The sequence below is a fragment of the Alternaria atra genome (assembly GCF_907166805.1).
Source record: "Alternaria atra isolate CS162 genome assembly, contig: 21, whole genome shotgun sequence".
NCBI classification, from domain to species: domain Eukaryota; kingdom Fungi; phylum Ascomycota; class Dothideomycetes; order Pleosporales; family Pleosporaceae; genus Alternaria; species Alternaria atra.
This window is the reverse complement of record NW_025091319.1, coordinates 6,759,746-6,778,161: the sequence shown is the minus strand read 5'-3', so window position 1 is coordinate 6,778,161 and position 18,416 is coordinate 6,759,746. Positions and strand designations below refer to the sequence as shown.

Sequence of the window (18,416 nt, the reverse complement as noted above, 5' to 3'; positions counted from 1 at the left end):
TGAAAGGTTGACGACGATGTTACAACTGAATGATCAAACACGACTATTGAAAGATGATGTTACAATGATACGAATCTCCTGGGGGACAAACGATATTACGATACGCAATGATGAGCATGAGAAGGCACGGGAGCTCGAAACCTCGTTCATAGCACAACGATGTCAGGGTGTGTACAGCGTGATCTGCACAAAACGGACATATTGTTAGATACGCGCTGGAGGAGACAGTAATGTAATTTCGAGCGTAAAACGCGACTCTACTGGACAAAGCGAGAAGCATTGATCGAACAATTTGGCGGCTATGAGCGGCGTCAGCCACCTCATGTATCCATAGCATATGATCAAACGTCTATGTAACGATATGATAATTCATACGAAGTCTTTTTGGTTTCCGATGCGCCTACTCCTTCTTCTCGGGTTTCGGACTCAGTTCCTCAACGATATTGTTGGGATCTTTCCAAGCCAATGCAACGTACTTGGTATGGCTACCTCTAGCGAAAACTTCGCCTTTGCTGTTGCTGAAGTTGATTGACGTAAATGCAAGGGTTTTGCCGACTGTTGTGCATGTGATCAGCGAAGACGTAGTTCAGATAGGGGCGTGTGACTGGAGAAGGGAAAAGGGGGAAGGGGACATAATGGGCAGAAGACAAGGGGAGATTTACATTTATCACACGTTACTTCAGCTTTGATCAGATCTCCGATTTTGCCGCCAGAAGAGAGGTAGGTTACATTCAGGTCGGTGGATACGCCGGTTGCGAAAAGGCCGCGCGAGGCTACTGCTAGAGAGCCGCCGAGGTCGACTGTAAAGTATTAAATGCTAAGCTGCCCGTTTGTACATGGCTATGTCTTACCCATGCTAGCTATGGTGCCGCCATGGAGGATGTTCAGCCGGTTCTGGTGAGGCACGTCAGCTGCTAGTGATGTTTGAAGACAAAATAGATGATCATTCAGTCTGGAGATGAGAACGAGGTATGGGTACTTACTGTATGTTCCTTCTGGATGTCTAGCTCAAACTTGACGCGTCCTGGGACTGCCGAGGTCACTCGTAGCTAGACTGTATTCAGCTCAATTCGAACACGAGACTTTTGGAACTAGCTGACATACACCGTCTAGTAGTCTTTGCGTTAATTTATCAGCTATGTGTATACAATTGCTAGGTGATTGCAGTACCTTGGCTCCAGGCCGGAGTTGGCTCGGAATGATTCCCAGACCTAGCACTGTATTAGAACGACTGCCGAGATTGACTGAATACAAATTCATGGACTCACAGATCTAACAAACTTCAGCGCCGGCATGTTTACAACCTATCTTCTTGATGTGCGAAGAGTGATGTCGTTATTTCCGCTCGGCAGTTGACGATGTACCTCGGAAGCTAGACAGGGGTGGAGCGGAATTTGTGGGGGGAGCTTTCCGCTTGCTCGGCGCGTCATCTACTTTCTTTGGCTGCCTACCATCTGCGACTGCGACTTTACTTGCGCAGACTAAAGGCGCGACGCACGCGTCTCCTTCGCCCGATATCGCGATACCTGGTTCTCCGAACATGATAATACGGCGGTAGACCGACAAACTCTCCCCCACATCCCCCACGATGTCGGCTTCGTCTTCTACTCAAGCGCTGGAATACCTTGAGGGTCTGCCTATTGCTACACACAAGAGGCTGTATGAGCAGCCGTCGACTGTGTTGGCGGTGTTCCGCTGCATGCTTCCGCATCTCGGTGAGTGTGATTGTCGTAGCAGGTGTGAGCATGGCTGACAAAGTCACAGCCAAATCTATAGTCATGGCGATGCTTTACAGGTCCTCATCCTTCCCCGTAGCCGACCTTGACGCCTGGTTCAAGCCTTCTGCTCGTAGAGAGAAAGAACAGGCGGTCTTTACCCTCGAACGTCTACACATCATCGCCTCCACGAAACAGGACGACGGTACCTTGTCATGGACGATCAGCACAGGCTTCCAAAAGAGCCTGCGAAACGCCCTCGAAGGCTCCGGCACACATCGTTCGTTTGGTGTTCCAGCGACTAGAGAAGAGAGCGGCGGAAAGCGGTTAAGCATAGACTTTCTAGACGAATACTCGAGATCGCAGTGGGAGGGTATACTGTACTACCTGGTGAGCGGTGCGGCCGGACTCAGCAAGGACAGTATCTCAAGAGCAGAAGTTGGCCCTGGAACGAAGAAACTGTTGCACACTGGAGACCTCGTGAGGACTGTGCATGGGAGTCCAAGGATCACAAAGGATGGTTTCTCTTTTGTGCTACAAGAGACGAATGCGCAGGTCTGGAGTTTGCTGATTGTCTATCTGAAGATGACGAACGAAGTAAGTATTGAACCTGATCCCTTCGACGATCATCCTCTTTGAGACCAGCCGATACCTATGAGAACCGATCCTAACATTACTACGTAGCTCGGCATGTCTGAAACCGAAGTCCTGTCCTTCCTCTTCATGCTCGGTTCCCTCGAACTAGGCCAGGACTACTCCACCTCCACTCTCTCCCCCACCCAATCCCAAATGCTCGAAGACCTCTCCTCAATGGGCCTCATCTACCGCTCGGACAAGAACGCACGAACCTTTTATCCCACGCGCCTCGCCACAACCCTTACCTCAGACTCCGGCAGCGCCATGTCCGCTTCCTCCAACGACATTGCGCAAGCCAACCAAGGCAACGCGGGCCCTTCGGCAACCGCAAACAAAGGCTTCATCATAATCGAAACAAACTACCGTCTCTACGCCTACACAAACAGTCTGATCCAGATTGCTATTCTCAGTCTCTTCACAAAACTCCAACACCGCTTCCCCAACCTCGTCTCCGGTAAACTAACCAAAGAATCTGTCCACAAAGCCGTTCAATCCGGTATCACCTCTTCTCAAATCATCTCCTATCTGACCACGTATGCGCACCCGCAAATGCAAAAAACCATTCCTTATATCCCGCCGACTGTTATGGATCAGATCCGGCTTTGGGAGTATGAAGGGGAAAGAGTGGAGACTACGAATGGGTATCTAATGAGGGAGTTTGGGTCTGACGCAGAGTATAGAGATGTGTTGGGGTATGCGAGTGCGCTTGGTGTGCTGGTTTGGCAGAATGATGCAGGGAGGTGCTTTTTTGTGAGCCATGTGGAACAGATAAGTGCCTATCTGAGGAAAAAGAAGGAGAACAGGGAGAGTGCTAGGGGAGGTAGATAGGGCGGCGTGGAGACGAAAGGGTGACTGTTAGCTGGTTTGCATGGACATGGGCGTTTTTAGAAGCAAGGTATTGGCGTTTGGTTGAATATGGCGAGATTCAGTCACTGAGGCTTTTAGGATACTCAAACTGGTGTTGATACTCCTCTGGTATTGCAACATGATATCACTCATCTGTCCGTTTCCTCTGATCAGGTTAACGCCTACGAGGAGGCCGCTTGTGCTGTTATTTACTCGACGCATAAATGGGTCAACACTGTTCTCTGCCTTCACTTTCAACGTCTCTCACCTTCCACCTTCCACCTTCCACCTTCCACCTTCACTATACCAATATACCACCATATACATACTGATTGATTCTGCATTCTTCCATCACAACACGACTCTAAATAATCCTATTAATTACTGGATGCGCGTTGGGGGTTGATCTCATCGATACCGCTGTCAAAAGATTATTCGGATAAGCAAGGTCAAGTCTCGCAATCATTAACTGTTGTGGTCACCTCTTCTTTGTACTTGTTGTCGTCCTCTTCATTCTTCCAGGTGGACGATTGTAGACTCGTGAGTGTGGTGAGGTACTCGCGGTCGCCGTTGTTGGTCAAGGCTTCACTTTTTCACTCACCAGCCGACGTGGCTTAATCGCCGTTGGCATCCCTCCTGCAAGCAGGCCTCAGGCTTTACTGTCTCCGTCTGACGATCGCTCGCATTCTTCTCGACAGCCATGTTCAGGCTTAAGGACCGCACGCCATGTACGCGAGCATGGCCACTTCCCCGTCGCTGCAGGCCAATCGATAACCATTATCCAAGCCGTCTTTTGGAGATACGAAACTAGTTCGCCGCCAAACGCAACGCAACGCAACCTCAGAGCGTTGGAAAAGGCAGGAGACGAAGGGAATGAGGACGACATTGTTATTGGTACGGAGCGCCAGCGCAAGGATACTGGGACAGCTTGCCGCGTCCATAACACCGTGCAGAACATAAACGATGACGCATAGACAGGCTAAAGAAGGGTATTGACAGCGATGTTAGGATTGGCTTGAAAATGTTTATACGAGATATTGCAGAGGATAATCTATTGCTGTTGGAGCGGGCACCATACGTGGTAATGTACAAGTATAAAAATCAGAGTCCTTACCTTCTATCCATACTTATCCAAAGAACAGCGATCTCAGCGCCTAGGTAGATCCTAAACTTAATGATACAGCCACAAAATCTCTGCCATCAACATCACACACCATCGCTTCTGCAAAATTACCATCCAAAGCTCAAGCGCGCAGAATAGAGGAAGCATCTGCTTTCGCGATTAGAGAATGAAGTCATGTTTCAGCGAAGACGTTCCAGCCCAAAGCTCGTGCGTTGAGAAGATGAGATTAAGGAACGCAAGCAGATATTTGAAGCACACTTGGAGCATGTCGCTTGAGACAAAGAAGATTACTGTGATCCCCGAAACATGTTCTGGTAAGAGGCGAGAAGACAATGTTTCTAGCGCCAAGGTCGTGCCTCGGGATAGAGATAGCCCGCACAGCGCTAGCGTGATGTGTAACATGCATGCCCAGGCACGCCAGGTGATCTACGCATCCTAACCTCGTCATCCACCGCCATCAACTTACCTTATGACCCACCAACAACAACCTCCCGCACGAGCGGAACACAGCGGAGCCTCATGACAACAATGCCACGCGCACTCCCGTCGTCGGCTCCCCCTGAACTGCCTCGGGCCCAATTCGTCCGTGCCAGCCAGCCACTCACCCATGTATTTCCCCGGAATAATCTACACCAAACCTAACCTTGCAGGCTTGCATGAGCCCTAAGTGCCGGTCTCGGTACCACGAGATACAATATAAGTGTAGCTAGGCAGGAAGCGGTCCCGTATCTGGACTTGCCCCCGCAGTGCTAGTAATATAATCTGGGGTACTTAGACTTCATGTAGTATGTTTCATGGTGATCACGGTAGTACTTCGTTGCTTATGATACTATGGTGGAATGGCGGTTACGGAGAATCTTTACCTGCGTCCGGCTGGATAACACTTAATATAGAGGGGAAGAGGTGATTAAGGGCAGGTATATAGACAGAGTGTTTGGGCACTGTTGTTTGGCTTCATCAGCTTTGCATCGCTCCCGCATTTCTTACTTCGAGGTCAACAGTTCGTGATATTCTTCGTCATGCATACTTCAAGTCTTCTATCCGTAGTCGCGCTAGCTGCTACGGCATTGGGTGCTCCAAGCAGCTCTATTGAGAAGCGCGCGCAGACAGTATATCTCGCGGGAGACTCGACAATGGCGAGAGCAAATGGTGTGACGACAGGTACGCAACATCAATCGTCGCCACGTCGAAGTGCCATTACTAACTATCGCAACCAGGCTGGGGCGTCTTCTTCCCATACTCCGTCTCCCTCCCGGTAGTCAACAAAGCCATCGGTGGCCGCAGCTCGCGCTCCTACACCGTAGAAGGCCGCTTCGACGAGATTGTCAACCTTGTAAAACCAAACGATATCGTGATTATGGAATTCGGCCACAACGATGGTGGCGGCCTCGGAAGCGGCGACAACGGACGTTCAGTCTGCCCCGGTACCGGTTCAGAGACATGCCAGTCCACATTCAATGGCCAAGCAGTTACCGTCCACACATACCCTTACTACCTTACCGAGGCTGGCAAGAAGCTTATCGCCAAGGGTGCCAAGGTCATCGTGAGCAGTCAAACTCCCAACAACCCATGGGAGAGTGGCAGCTTTGTGTACACCGATGGCGGAAGGTTCGTCGGTTATGCGCGGGATGTGGCTAAGGCGCTGGGCAGCAATGCTATGTATGTTGACCATGGAGCGTACACGGCGAGCATCTTCAAGAGCTTGGGCAAGGCGAAGACAGATGCGTTGTTCCCGCAAGACCACACCCATACCAGCCCAGCCGGTGCGGATGTCGTTGCGAAGGCCTTTGTCAAGGGTCTACAGTGTGGAGGTGGCGGATTCTTGGAGGGATTCGTGAAGAACGCAACGGCGAGCATTCCCGGCACTTGCTTGTAGAGCGACAAGGAAGAGAATTAGTGTGGGCATCAGCGCTAAAACCTATAGTACGCATGTTGTCTCAAGCATAGCTTTCCATGTATATATTCAATTACCAAAGAAACGAACAACTGGAACCCAACAAAGTTTTACCGCATCATAATCCCACCCTTCCATTTACAATTCCTCATATCCACTTCTCGTTCTTGCCAAGATGCGACAAGAAAGCACCACCGTCTCCGTTGGCAACACTCGAAGACTCGACAACATTCAGTACTGCCTTGACTGACTCTTCTGGCGTAATAGGTCCCTTGAAGTCTGGTGAGTATTCTAGGAATTTTTGCGACATTATTCCAAGCTTCTGTTGATCTTCTTCCGAAACTAGTCTTTCTGTCAGCTTATGCAATCTAATCGCTTTTGTTGAAGAGATAAAGACTTACGATCAGCATAGACATCTGTGCCTACTACTCCAGGAGACACGCTTAGGAATAACACTCCGTCTTTGGCGTACTTGGCGCTGAACTTCGCAACGGCCATGTTCACCGCCGCCTTGCTGATCGAATAAGGCCCATCTTCGGATATGTTGTACTTGCGCACCAGCTCCATATCGCCCATGCCACTTGAGATAGTAACGACCTTCTTGACATTACCCTTGAGAACGAGTGGCATGAACAGGTTGAAGAGGTGGATGTTGCCGATGACGTTGACGCTGAAGAGCTGGACAAGGCTGGCTTCGAGTTTGGCTGGGTCTTTGCCTCTTTTGTGTTGTTAGAAATACTGGAATTTGGACTGAATGCTAGTGGACTTACAAGACGGAGAAGTCGTCAAAGTCACCAGACACAAGACCCGCGCTTGCGATCAGGTAGTCAAGGCTGCCGTTGGTGATTTTGGATGTAGCATCAACGGCATTCTTTAGCGACTCGTAGTTGGTGAGATCGCCTTGGACGAGGTGGATGTTACTTCTGCTCCAAGATGTGATCTTGGCTTCAGTGTCTTTTACGTTGCGGACGAGACCGATGACGATGTTGTCGGGGTTGCTGGAGATGTTGTCGAGGAATGCAAGACCGATTCCTCGAGAAGCTCCGGTGATGAGATAGGAAGGCATATTGATCTGATAGCGAAGACTGCTTGAAGGGTTAAAGTGTCTGGAAGACTGGAATGTCTTGAGGATTGAAGTGTTTGACGATGGATCGTAAGTTGATGCCAATACTATCGAGGTTGAGTGAGGTCCTTTATACCAGCTTCGTAAGACAATACTGTTCCTCCGTTTTGGAGCGGTGGAAGCGTTTCTACTAGCATGGTTTCATAAGCAGTGAGACTGAGCTCGCGGATTTTGACCATAGTTCTTTTTGGAGATATGCAGAGTCGACGTTGTATGCTTAGTGGTATACAATGCTGACAAAGTGCTCGCAGATTATTGCTTCGCGTCCAATTCGGGTGTAGGGCGGTGTTAGCGGCTCTTGTGTGATTCGCTGGTAACTGCGGGGCGGCCGGGTTGAGGCGATGGGTAAACTGGGTCAGTCTGAACACCCACCGGCCCCCATCACCAAGGATTTCCTGGTGTTCCGACTTTACCAGATTTAGGCCATCGTGGCAGCTTCCAACTACAATTTCGGACTAGTTCTTCCAGTGGTTTGCTTGGTTCACCTTGCGTTCTTGATTTCTAATAGGATGCATCACAATCTCTTCGCAGCGCTTACCCGGAAGGTACACGTTGACGCTTGTTTCGAGCTCTACACGCAATAATGACCGCGATCAAGGGCTGTTGGACATGCAAGGGTAGGAACTGATTTCGTAAACATCTGCATATTACGCGATACTAACATCGCCCTTAGATCGCAAGGTCTCGTGTGACCGCGCTGTTCCTATCTGCAACAAGTGTTCTAAATCTAAGCGCGCGTGTGGTGGTTATGGCGTCCGTCTCTCATGGGTTAAGAATAACGACCAGAAGTCGCTCCTCAAATCTACACACCGGGAGATACGGCACATGGTAATCCGACAACGATGCGAGCAGTGGATCAACGTGTCGTGTACCGATGTCCGCCTCCACATCCTTGCTAAAGGTGTTAAAGACGGAGGTATGGTCTATGGGAGGGAGCCTTTGGAAACGAGTTAACTAGTAATCAGTGGAGGGGGAGAATTTCAAGAGGCACCAGCTTGCATTGCCCAAACCTACCCGGGCCATGTCTTCGACGTCAACAGAAATAGCGGCTAGCGAGTGGGAGTTAGTACAATACTGTAGGTCTGCTGGCAAGGGCATGAAAGGCCCAATGTTGACTAGCTGCAGTTGAGAGCGTAATCGTCGGCATCCTACCAACGCTAGGCCGCGATAGAACGACTATCGGACGCTTGTTGATGCGAATGGCCTTGTCCGAGCGTTCAAAAGCCTCAAGAGCCGTGTTACTATCATTAGTCGCGTTTGCTTCACGCCATCGAGGAAATGATATGACGTATACAGCTCGCGCCAAAAACGCAGCCATAGATGCGCTCATAAGCGCTACCGGCCCTGAGATGGAATCTGATGCTAGTATCGAACACATTGCCACCGGTCTGATTCTATGCTTGGTAGAAGTAAGTACTCATTCTGGAGAGAGTAATGCAGGACTGACGTGATACCATCATGGTGATAGACAGATCTAGACTGCGACTGGATAGGTCATTTATGTGGCGCGAGAAATGTCGTTCCTACTGTCGAACAAAAAGCACACCAGATTGGAAGTGATGCAGCTGTCATACTCGACTGGCTTTACTACTTTGTCACCTTCACCCGCTTCAGCTTCCGTCATTGGCGCACTTACATGATCCGATCAACCTCGCAAGAGCTTGGTTTCAGGGCCGCTAACGACACATGTTTGATGCAATACCGTATCGCTCGCACCACGTTTGCGGAGAAAATGTCGCATATATCAACATACGCTCATCCCGTACTTCGACTTCTCGCCGACGTTTTCGAAACACGGCTGTATGCATCTGATCCGCAGTATCATTCGATTGAATATCAACAGTCTTTAGATGACCTCAAATCTCGACTAAGTGACGTTGATTTCGTCACACAGAAAGACGTGGAAGATGGCGATGATTCTTATTGCTTGGAGTTCACTCGACTAGCAGGCCTGATATACCTTGAGCGCGTATCTCGAAACTTCTCCGGTCAATCCACAAGGCTAGACATGTGGAGGAAAGACGCACTATCTATACTCGCCAACTTGAAAGTATACCCGCCATCGTTCGCTATGTTTATCGTCGGCTGCGAGACTCACACAGACGAAGATCGAATAGTCATGCTTGACTTCTTTACAAGACTGGAACAAGCCCCTCATCTCAACAGCTTACTGGAAACCAAAGGACTGCTACAGGCTGCTTGGATTCAGCACGATCTTGGGTCAGAGGGCGAACTTGAATACATTCACAAGATCAATTTGGTGATGAGCTCGCGGAATGTGATACCCAGCTTCATGTAGTCAGTTAGCCAGTCACGGTTTTGGGTAAGTTATGGGCACAACAGACAGCAAAACAGACTTCTCATTTAGCTATTCGTCAACGACATCACACCACGTCTCCACTGCTCGGATGTCTCTTCCTCATATGTCTTAACATGTTGTCTTTCCTTGAGAACTTCTCTAAACAAGCGTGTACCATACACTTGATCTCGGCTTTCCCTCTGGTACTGTGCCTGGCCTGGATGTGTCTCTGCAGATCTGCCTCGAAACCGAAAGGTTTTTGCCTACAACCCTCGTGCGGGCACTTGGCACGTTTGTTGTGTATTCTGTTCGTGTGTTTGCTTCAACAATTTTAGCAATGGGATTTGGTATCAAATGATGGCTCAACTCACTTCAGGTCGCAACGGCGAAGAAAGACTTCTTGACAAGGAGGACATGCGTAGTGAGCCCCATCCGCTGATGAATCAAGCTGAGAGGTTAACGGAGAAAGCGGCGATGCAGTGGATAGAACACTAGCAGGGGTTTCCAAATGGCCAGCTGATATGGTGCCTTGCAACGTAAGCGGGCTTGAGGGCGCAGACGAAGTGCCGATAGCTTCGAAGAGTCTCGATATACGCGTCTTCTTGTGATTGCGTATGGGTCTCGTTTGGCAACGGATTTTCCACTATAGTGTCTGCAGTCCCCAAATGATCACGTGGCTCCGAAGGCTTCAGGTAGGGACGGTGTATTGTTGGGTTGACATCGTATTCGAAAGCAAATGGCGAAAAGGTTTGGAATTCAGGTGCGATAATGAACCGAGAAAAGTCATGAGGGAACCTACCGCAGCGCGGATGGCTGGTGGTCTCGCGCTCACTTACATAAACATTGGTACGAAAAATAACGACGATTAGAAAGGCGAAGACGGTGAAGGCCTTCGCCAACACTTGTAATATTGTGGGGATGAAGGCTGTCGCAAAGCCAAACACCTCGATGGTGCGGCCGCGGGGAGTATCGAGGCTCGGCTGTGCAAAGGTGGCTGGACTCGGGGGACATGTTATTGATCTTCGTGGAGAATAAGAGGATGTGTCCCTCTCCACAGACGGCCAAAGGCCGCTATGAAAGTAGTTGCAGAACAATGAGAGAAGGCTGTTGCGTGTACCTTAAATGCCGGGCCATTCGAGAGGCATGCTATGAGCGGGATGAGAGACTGCCGGCGCAATGAAGCGCCTCGCTACACAGACCAACCAGATAGTGTGCTTGTCGTTATGCCTCTCTATGTATGCAGCCAAGTCTTGTGGCTGAGGCTATGACCACGCTTGAAGTGAGGCTGAAGAGGCTGCCGGAATGCCTCACAACATGCCATTCACCGAGAATCCAACGACACCATTCACTTTAAACCGCTTCTCATGATATTTGACCCAATTGAGTGTTGCAAATGAGCTCATGCTTATGGAAGTTAGTATTCACGCAGAAGGCGGCATGCCTCTCGATTGCGACAACAACACTGTAGCTAGAATGTCTTGATCGTGACGTGCGAGATGTAAGCCCAAGCGGGCCTTTCATGGTATATGTGGTTTGATTGAAGCACTTAGTAGAGTTGGAGTTGGAGGTACTTGTGTGGTTGTGCAAAGGCAGCGCTACATTCATTCCATCTGCTCAAGCCCATGCTTCCAACCTACCATCAAACCCAATGACTCCTTGGCACCGTCCCCCTACTCGCATGGACTGCCCAAAATTATTGTCAGCAAACATCTATATCCCCATCAAGTTTGCATCTCGGCTTACTAACACCCAACATCACTCCCAACAAATCCTACATCCTCTCTCCTCCCCAACTTCCTTCCACTCTCTTTATGCTCCTTGTCATAACTCATCTCGATAATCCCTTCACTCCCCTCGCCCATTTCCACTCTCACAAAAAGATCCTTTAATCTCCTACCTTCCAGTACTTCGCCCGCCCTCTCCACCCCACTCGCTCTACCCACCCAGTTTCCTTCACCAATCTCTGCATCCTGAATACCTTCTTCCTGTTTCAAAACTTCCGCAGCGACCACACCCGCGGCTAGAGAATCCCAAACACCCTCACGACGTCGGTAGTTGAGTAGGAGACGCAGGGCGCGCCGACGGACAAGCGGATCGCGGCAGCGTGTTGCGATAAGGAAGAGGGGAACGATGGGGGAAAGTTCGAAGGAGGGGGAGAAGGTTAGGGGGTGAGTGTGGCTGTGAAGGAGGGGGATGAATGTGTGGGTGGAAACCGGGTATGTGGTGTTGGAGTGGAAGATGATTGTTAAGTGGCGGGGTGGTGATGGCAATGGCGAAGAAGATGCAGATGGCTGAGGTCGAAGTTGCAACATAGGCAACGTTTCCGCAAGTTCAACAACCTCCCTGAAATCCTCAATATAGTCATCCCACGCCATTTCACTCGTGAGGCCCGCCCCAGCTGCAGCAATCGTCCGCATGATAATAGCATAAATCCGCAGGAGTGTCCTGCCAGCTCGCGCCCTCTCTTCGTCTCTCCCATCTTTCGTAACCGCTTCATACATTTTACTCACGTTAGCCTCCTCACCCCCTCGCCCTCTTCCACTGTTCTTCTCAAACCTCCCAAACCGCTCTTGCCATACCCCTAACCCTCTAATCATCCCCTCATACATCTCCTTAAACCCCTTCTCTCCCGCAACCTGCACTTCCTTGTCCAGAATCCCTGCCACCCACAACATACACCTACTCAACCCTACGAGATCGTCTCTCGCGGCTTCGTTACTGCTATAAGCTCCTTCTGCTGGTATATCCGGGACTTCTGGCGCGGCGTCTAAATTCCATTCATAGGGGCTCGTATCGTCGGAGAAGGTCATGGCTTGGAGGTCGAAGCGGAGGAGGACGTTGGCGACAGCGTGTTGAATCGAGGTCTGCGTTGCCGTTATTGTCGTCGATGTACCTGAGTAGTTGGGCACGACCTCTTTTCTGTGTTGTTTCAAGATACAAAGGCCGTTACGCAGATGCATATTAGCAGCCTTGTAATTCCCAGCCAGGTTCTCGAAACAAATAAAGATGATACAGAGGATTAGTATCTTTTCAATGATAAACCCATCATGCTTGCTCTTCTTCTTCTTCTTCTTCTTCTTCTTCTTCTTCTTCTTCTTCTTCTTCTTCTTCTTCTTCTTCTTCTTCTTCTTCTTCTTCTTCTTCTCCTTCTTAGCTTCGGAAAGGAGTTTGTTCGTCTCCCTTACGGCGCATGTATATTGTATGAGCGCTGCATCGCTCGGCACACTTCCCTTGGCACTCGCACTCGCACTCGCACTCCCAGACTGCTGACTACTCTCAAGCCTTTCGTGCAAACAACTCAACGCCAGCACCCCATGTGTAACAGCGGGTTCATGCCAAACCAGTTGAAGCACAATCTCACTCCAAACCCTGGAATCAAAGAATTCCGTCCACTGGGGTAGGGTGTGGGTTCTGAAATAGCGGAAAGAACGGTTTTCGTATGACTCGGGGCTGAGGCTTAAGGAAGGGGTTCTGGATAGAGTAGGGGTTGGATGGTGAAATTGCAGTTGGAATTGGTGGTGTGGTTGTGGTTGGCGCCGTTTTCGCTGGGGAATAACGAGAAAAGAGGAATTGCGGTATGCGGCAGCAGCAGCTGGAGAGGTGGAGTTTAGTCGCGATATGTCTCTGTAACCGCCGCATGGTCGGTTGACTTTTGTGCAATTGTTACATGCTGGTGATCTGTCAGTTTCAAACCGATTTTCAAAGTGCTAGAAAGGAAGAGTAGATTACATGGTTTTGTTTCGTCGCATTTTACACGCCGTTTCCTGGTGTATGTTCAGCAATTTGTCCTTGTAAAGACATGATCAGTGATGGTATATATGGAGCGATTTACCGGCAAGTCTCGCAGCCAGTCTTACCACGCAGCTTCAAGCTCTTCTCCAACTGCCGCAAGTCCATCTCATCCTCCATATTCGCCTAATTCCCAAGTAGAGACTTCCAAAAATGATGAAAGACAATCGGCCCAGCTTGGACGCATACTAAGCGATATCGCTGCATAATGAGGTTGTCACTCTGACAAATATTAGAGAATGAGTCTCTACGAGCGACCCGAAGAGCGCAACATCTAAACCGACTACTTCGAATTCAGCATCTCGTCTGTATGACAACCACGCGGCTAGAAGGCTGAGTTCTGCTTGCTCCGCGTCCGATCCTACGTACTCGACTTCAGGAATTATGTTAGAAGGATGCGCGGGAGGCCTCACATGCATAGTAAGGCTCCCAATGCTACCTTGCTTGCGTGGACAGCGGTCTTTCGGCTACCTTACCCTTGCCACCACCCTTGTCAACCACGCATGCAGCCAAGCAGAGGGCAGCTTCGCGAAGCTAAACCAGCTCGCTAGATGTGAGGATTGACTCGCCAACAACGGATAAATCCTCCAGGATTGCTTCACTGACGTCGCGACTCTATTTCGGATACAAAATGGAAGGATGCGGACGGATTGCTGGAAGGGGACGAATTGGACGTAGCAGAGTGGAGAGAAGAAAAAGACGATACAATTCATATATCTAATATTCGGCCCATCACGGGGAGCTACAGTACGTGCTGATATCCATTACTCGCTCGCGCGCCTACGCCAAGAAAAAACAGACACTGGAGAAAAGAAGTATCAAGAAGAGGGGGCAATGCAAGAAGCGCACTGCCATGCATGCCAGATGTTGTTAATCAAGAGAGAATGTGCTCGCATGTTGTGAAAGAAACGCCGCCAGGGGATGCTTCGCATTCGAGCGTCTATATGCAAATCGTCAAGGTATCTGTGCGTGTACGGGTGGAAGTAATGCTAGTGTGTTGGTTATCGAGCCTGCCGATATGATGGCTGGTACGACTAAGTTATCATGCCAGGTCGAAATATATACGAGATCTTGAGGTGAGTGTCGCTGCCTCCTCATGCAGCGGCTCAGCCAGGTCGCCTAAAGGCCTCGACGTTCAATGTGGGTGTCTCGACCTGTCGGTTTGTCGGCACGCCTTCGTTCTTTCTCCTATCGAAGAAGTTCTGGCACTCGTGGCTGACAAAGGTCCATTCTGCGAGAGCGCGACCAGCGTATGTGCTTGACGTTGCAGCCTCGCCAACTGGTGGCGTACTGAGAACGGGTTCAATGTTGATGCCCTTTGCTTGTAGAAGGCTTTGTGCTGGAGCTGGGAGTTTCGGAGGTTGAAGGCGCATGTTGTGGTAGGTGCCAAAGCGTTTGTCAACCCATTCTAAGGAAAAGCGGAAGTTGTATGCCCGGTGGGTGGAAAGTGCTGGTGCTGGCGTAGACACAGAAGCCTCTACGGCTGCAGGTGCGTTGTTGGGGAGTGCTTCGTTTGATGACTTGGTTACCAACGCATTCGATGTCTTGCCGGCATTCTCTTTTTCCTTGATGGATGGCGCAGGACTCTTGGCCTTGGCAGTCTGCTTGGAGCTTCCTCCCATGAGACTTCTCAAAATGTTCCATTTACCCTTGCCGGGGTCTTCGTCCGGGAAGTCGCTTGAATCTGCGGATAGGGCCGAGGCTGGGCGAATCTCAGCTTCTGGGATGGTGGTGCTGGTAGGAGTTGGTTTTCGCTGGTGGGGGTTTTGGACGACGCCGTCGAAAGAAAGGAAAGGGCCGTTGTTGGCCACAATAGGATTATCATTACGTATGATAAGGAAACGTCGGCCTGGCGCAGGGTTGCATGCTTGTGTCGACGGGTATACGATCTGTTTACGTTCAGCTTCTTCTTGAAGCCAGAGGTAATGAGACCAGATGGACCGGAGGCGGTCACTCAAAGCCCGTTTGATGGCTCTACATGATTGTTAGCCTGCGTCATTGTTGTCAAGCCTTAACGATACCTACATTTCAACGTCGGTCTCGTTTCCATCGTAACGTGCAACCCGCCAGCAGATCAGCCGCATGAAGTAGGACCGTACCATAGGGCACCAATGGTTGAATCGGCTCTCGAAGAAAGCTGGTTCGAGAAGGAAGTCAAGGCACAGTCCAGCCTTTCTTCGCTCGTCCATACACAATGTGCACCAGCTGCTGTAAAGGAATGCGTACAACTTAATCTCGGTAGCGGTGTTATGACTGGCGGCCATTGCCTTGAAGACGGTAAGCCAGAATGGCCAGTCCATTACCGTGTGTTGGTCGCTGTCGTGCTGTTCGTAGCGGACCATGATGATGAGAGCCTCCTCGAGAAAGTCACAGAGAGTGTAACAGGCGCTGTTATCGTATATAGAGATTTTCCGCGCCTGCGCCTGAAGAAGACGAGCAAAGCTGTCGGCGAACATGCGTCTGGCAATGTGAAGATGGGAGTTTCGCTCAGAAAGGAAGTCCCGTATTAGCATAATGAGTCGGTTCTCCTGCATCATTCTGGTAGCGTTCGCGGGTGGAAGGGCAATGTTCGAGGCTGAAGCATCGGGTTCCAAGACATCATCGAACGTAATGTCTGCCGCCCTTGATGGATCCTCGACGGGCTGTTGGGGTGCAGTATTCCTGTTGATGGTCGCATCAAGGTTGACCAGAATCTGAGCATGTACCATGATGAGCCCCGGCACGCAGATGCGCTCTGCTTGGCTGGGCTCGACAGGCAGGAATTCGCTGACCAGGATATGAAAATGTTTGACGAAAACATAGAAAAGATCGCTTTCGGCGCCAGACCATCGCTTCGTCCAAAGCCCGTACCAGTCCAGGTTCGCCATAGCCAGTGGAGGTAGCACAGGCTTGTGCAACTGGCGCAGGAGCCGGTTGAGCGAAAGCAACTTCAGTGAGTGAAGCATAGGAGGGAAAGCAGCCACGACTCGATCAGAAACAGCATCCAGCCGATCAAGCTTGGATACGCCTGATTCCTCCATAACCCGCTTCATCATGTCAAGAGAAGGACTCCACAGGCGCACCAGCACATCAGCGATACCTGGGCAGAAGCAGAAGGCGTACGCGCACGTCTTTCCGCAAAAGGTTACCAAGCTGGCTGCGGCATTCCGCAACGACATCTTCTCTACAACGAAAGCCATCTGAGATTGTAGATTTTGAGTAAAGATATTTCGAACGTTGTGGTAGACGGATTCGGCGAGGAAGTCGGAAGAGCTAGACGAGGCAGAGCCGGCCGTAGATGTGGACAATGTCTCTACTCGGTCTGCAAGCGCACAGAAAGGCGACGGGTACAATCTCCATTCGGGTCTCTCCATGACGGCAGCAATACCCTCTAAAATAACTGGGCGATCTGTACCAGATATCGATTGATTGTTCCGCCCTGCCACAAGTTCCAAGAGGCCGGTCCACCATCCATTGAGGATGTTCACACGCCGATCTAGGTCTTCTGGCCGGAGCTTGTGGTTCGAAGGGTGGGAGGTATATTGGCGGAGAAAGGGTAGGAGGGCGGTTCGGACCACGTTTGCTTTGAGCGAACTGGACTTGGATTGGAATCTGTTTTCTGTTAGCTCTGGTTTCACTGTCGAGAAGAGGGAGTCGTGCTTGCGCAGATCTGCGTCAAGAGTCCTAAACGCGGTCCATAGCTCGTCTTTCTTGCGAGGCTCCGTCTTGACGCCCTTGAGCTTTTCTGTGGATACGTTGCGTGGTAGCGGAGGAACAATGTGGGTCGGGCTGACTGGATTGTGGTTGTGCGGATAGTGGGGAAGCTTTTCTGTCGAGAAGGACTTGGGTACAGAGGGCAAGTTGGAGGCACTGCTCGACGCGGCAAAGAGACCGCTGAGGCGCTTGTTCTTTTTGTTGAGAGGCACCGGCGGCGGAATATCTTCTTTCACAGTGTCTCTTGCTTCAGACTCCTCTGGAATGCTGGTTGTGGTTGTGGTTGTGATCGTCGTCGTCGGCGTCTTGCGCTTGTTTGGCTCGATAATGGGCTGCTCCTTGTCGGTGGCACTCTTCTTCTTGAGTTTCCTTTCTTTGACTGGCGACGAAGAATTCCGCGGTTGCTGCGACACAACCCACGACTTCCTCCGCAGATTGGTGAGGGACCGCGAAGGGGAGCCCACCGGGGAATCTGATTGTTTCACAGCGTCGGTCCGGCCCCGTTCAGCCTTCTTGTCCATCTTGCGTTCAGCTGACGGCTCCCTACTCCTGCTGGAAAAGGGGAGAAATCTGGAGGAGCGACGCGAGACGTTGTTGGGCCTGAGTTGGGGCATTTCCACGCCAGCCATGTCCGGGGCTTCTTCTGAGGAGGGGCTCGATCCATCCGAGTTGCTCTCAGATGTTCGCTCCTCGCTCTTGCCGATTTCGACATCGTCTTCGGAGCCTCTTCTCAGCTCAGCCACGGGCGATTCGGTACCGATGTCTTTGACTTGTGGGAAGTACGTGTATGACGCGGCCTTGGGTAATTGGGCGCGTTGAGTTTCCAGGGGAGGCTGCTGGCCGACCTCTGACGCAGCCCTACTCCTGCCTCGAATGGCATTTGCAAGGGAGTAGTGGCCGCGCGGAGCCGGAGCAACGGCGATGGGCATGGCGACGGGAGGGTTGGATGTGGCAGGGGAGCAGTAAAGGGCCGGCTGTTATTTTGTTCAACGCTCTTCTAGAAGGTTATGGGCTCATGGCGCTGAATTGGGATAGGTGCGGCGTTGTGCTGTCAGGCGGGCCGTTGTGCAGGCAGTGGCAGTGAACGGGCGAAAGTCCAGTAAAGTTGCGTAGAGGACGCGAAGACGTCACAAACGAGGCTGTGGTGCCGGGAGCGAATGGAAGCCGCTCTTGGAATGCGGGGGACTGGAAGCTTGGTGAAAGCGAGTGGTATAGTCGGACAAGAGGTTCAATAGCGAGTGGTAGGCCTTCAGGTTTGAGATTCAGCACTCGCTGACGCCGCTGGGGGCAGGTTAGAG

General features: G+C 50.8%; 6 protein-coding genes across 6 annotated transcripts; 2 read left to right on the top strand and 4 right to left on the bottom strand.

The window, feature by feature from the left end:
- Window positions 1-400: 400 nt before the first annotated feature.
- Window positions 401-1,295, bottom strand: ALTATR162_LOCUS2710 (uncharacterized protein; the record flags this gene model as incomplete). The annotated part of the gene is made up of 7 exons (XM_043310316.1): window positions 401-555; window positions 672-800; window positions 852-894; window positions 984-1,049; window positions 1,105-1,117; window positions 1,171-1,211; window positions 1,269-1,295. 7 exons carry the CDS (start codon window positions 1,293-1,295, stop codon window positions 401-403), a joined length of 474 nt encoding a protein of 157 aa, XP_043166251.1.
- Window positions 1,296-1,588: 293 nt separating this feature from the next.
- Window positions 1,589-6,196, top strand: ALTATR162_LOCUS2709 (uncharacterized protein; the record flags this gene model as incomplete). Its single annotated transcript, XM_043310315.1, has 5 exons — window positions 1,589-1,715; window positions 1,765-2,312; window positions 2,400-2,884; window positions 5,354-5,481; window positions 5,538-6,196. The coding sequence occupies 5 exons, from the start codon at window positions 1,589-1,591 to the stop codon at window positions 6,194-6,196; spliced, it is 1,947 nt and encodes a 648-aa protein (XP_043166250.1).
- Window positions 6,197-6,362: 166 nt separating this feature from the next.
- On the bottom strand, window positions 6,363-7,280 carry ALTATR162_LOCUS2708 (uncharacterized protein; the record flags this gene model as incomplete). Its single annotated transcript, XM_043310314.1, has 3 exons — window positions 6,363-6,556; window positions 6,616-6,932; window positions 6,985-7,280. The coding sequence occupies 3 exons, from the start codon at window positions 7,278-7,280 to the stop codon at window positions 6,363-6,365; spliced, it is 807 nt and encodes a 268-aa protein (XP_043166249.1).
- Window positions 7,281-7,920: 640 nt separating this feature from the next.
- On the top strand, window positions 7,921-9,636 carry ALTATR162_LOCUS2707 (uncharacterized protein; the record flags this gene model as incomplete). The annotated part of the gene is made up of 5 exons (XM_043310313.1): window positions 7,921-7,954; window positions 8,011-8,253; window positions 8,303-8,413; window positions 8,463-8,746; window positions 8,806-9,636. The coding sequence occupies 5 exons, from the start codon at window positions 7,921-7,923 to the stop codon at window positions 9,634-9,636; spliced, it is 1,503 nt and encodes a 500-aa protein (XP_043166248.1).
- A 1,742-nt stretch (window positions 9,637-11,378) lies between these two features.
- Window positions 11,379-13,545, bottom strand: ALTATR162_LOCUS2706 (uncharacterized protein; the record flags this gene model as incomplete). Its single annotated transcript, XM_043310312.1, has 2 exons — window positions 11,379-12,816; window positions 13,469-13,545. 2 exons carry the CDS (start codon window positions 13,543-13,545, stop codon window positions 11,379-11,381), a joined length of 1,515 nt encoding a protein of 504 aa, XP_043166247.1.
- A 986-nt stretch (window positions 13,546-14,531) lies between these two features.
- Window positions 14,532-18,047, bottom strand: ALTATR162_LOCUS2705 (uncharacterized protein; the record flags this gene model as incomplete). Its single annotated transcript, XM_043310311.1, has 3 exons — window positions 14,532-15,399; window positions 15,451-17,016; window positions 17,065-18,047. 3 exons carry the CDS (start codon window positions 18,045-18,047, stop codon window positions 14,532-14,534), a joined length of 3,417 nt encoding a protein of 1,138 aa, XP_043166246.1.
- Window positions 18,048-18,416: the final 369 nt, after the last annotated feature.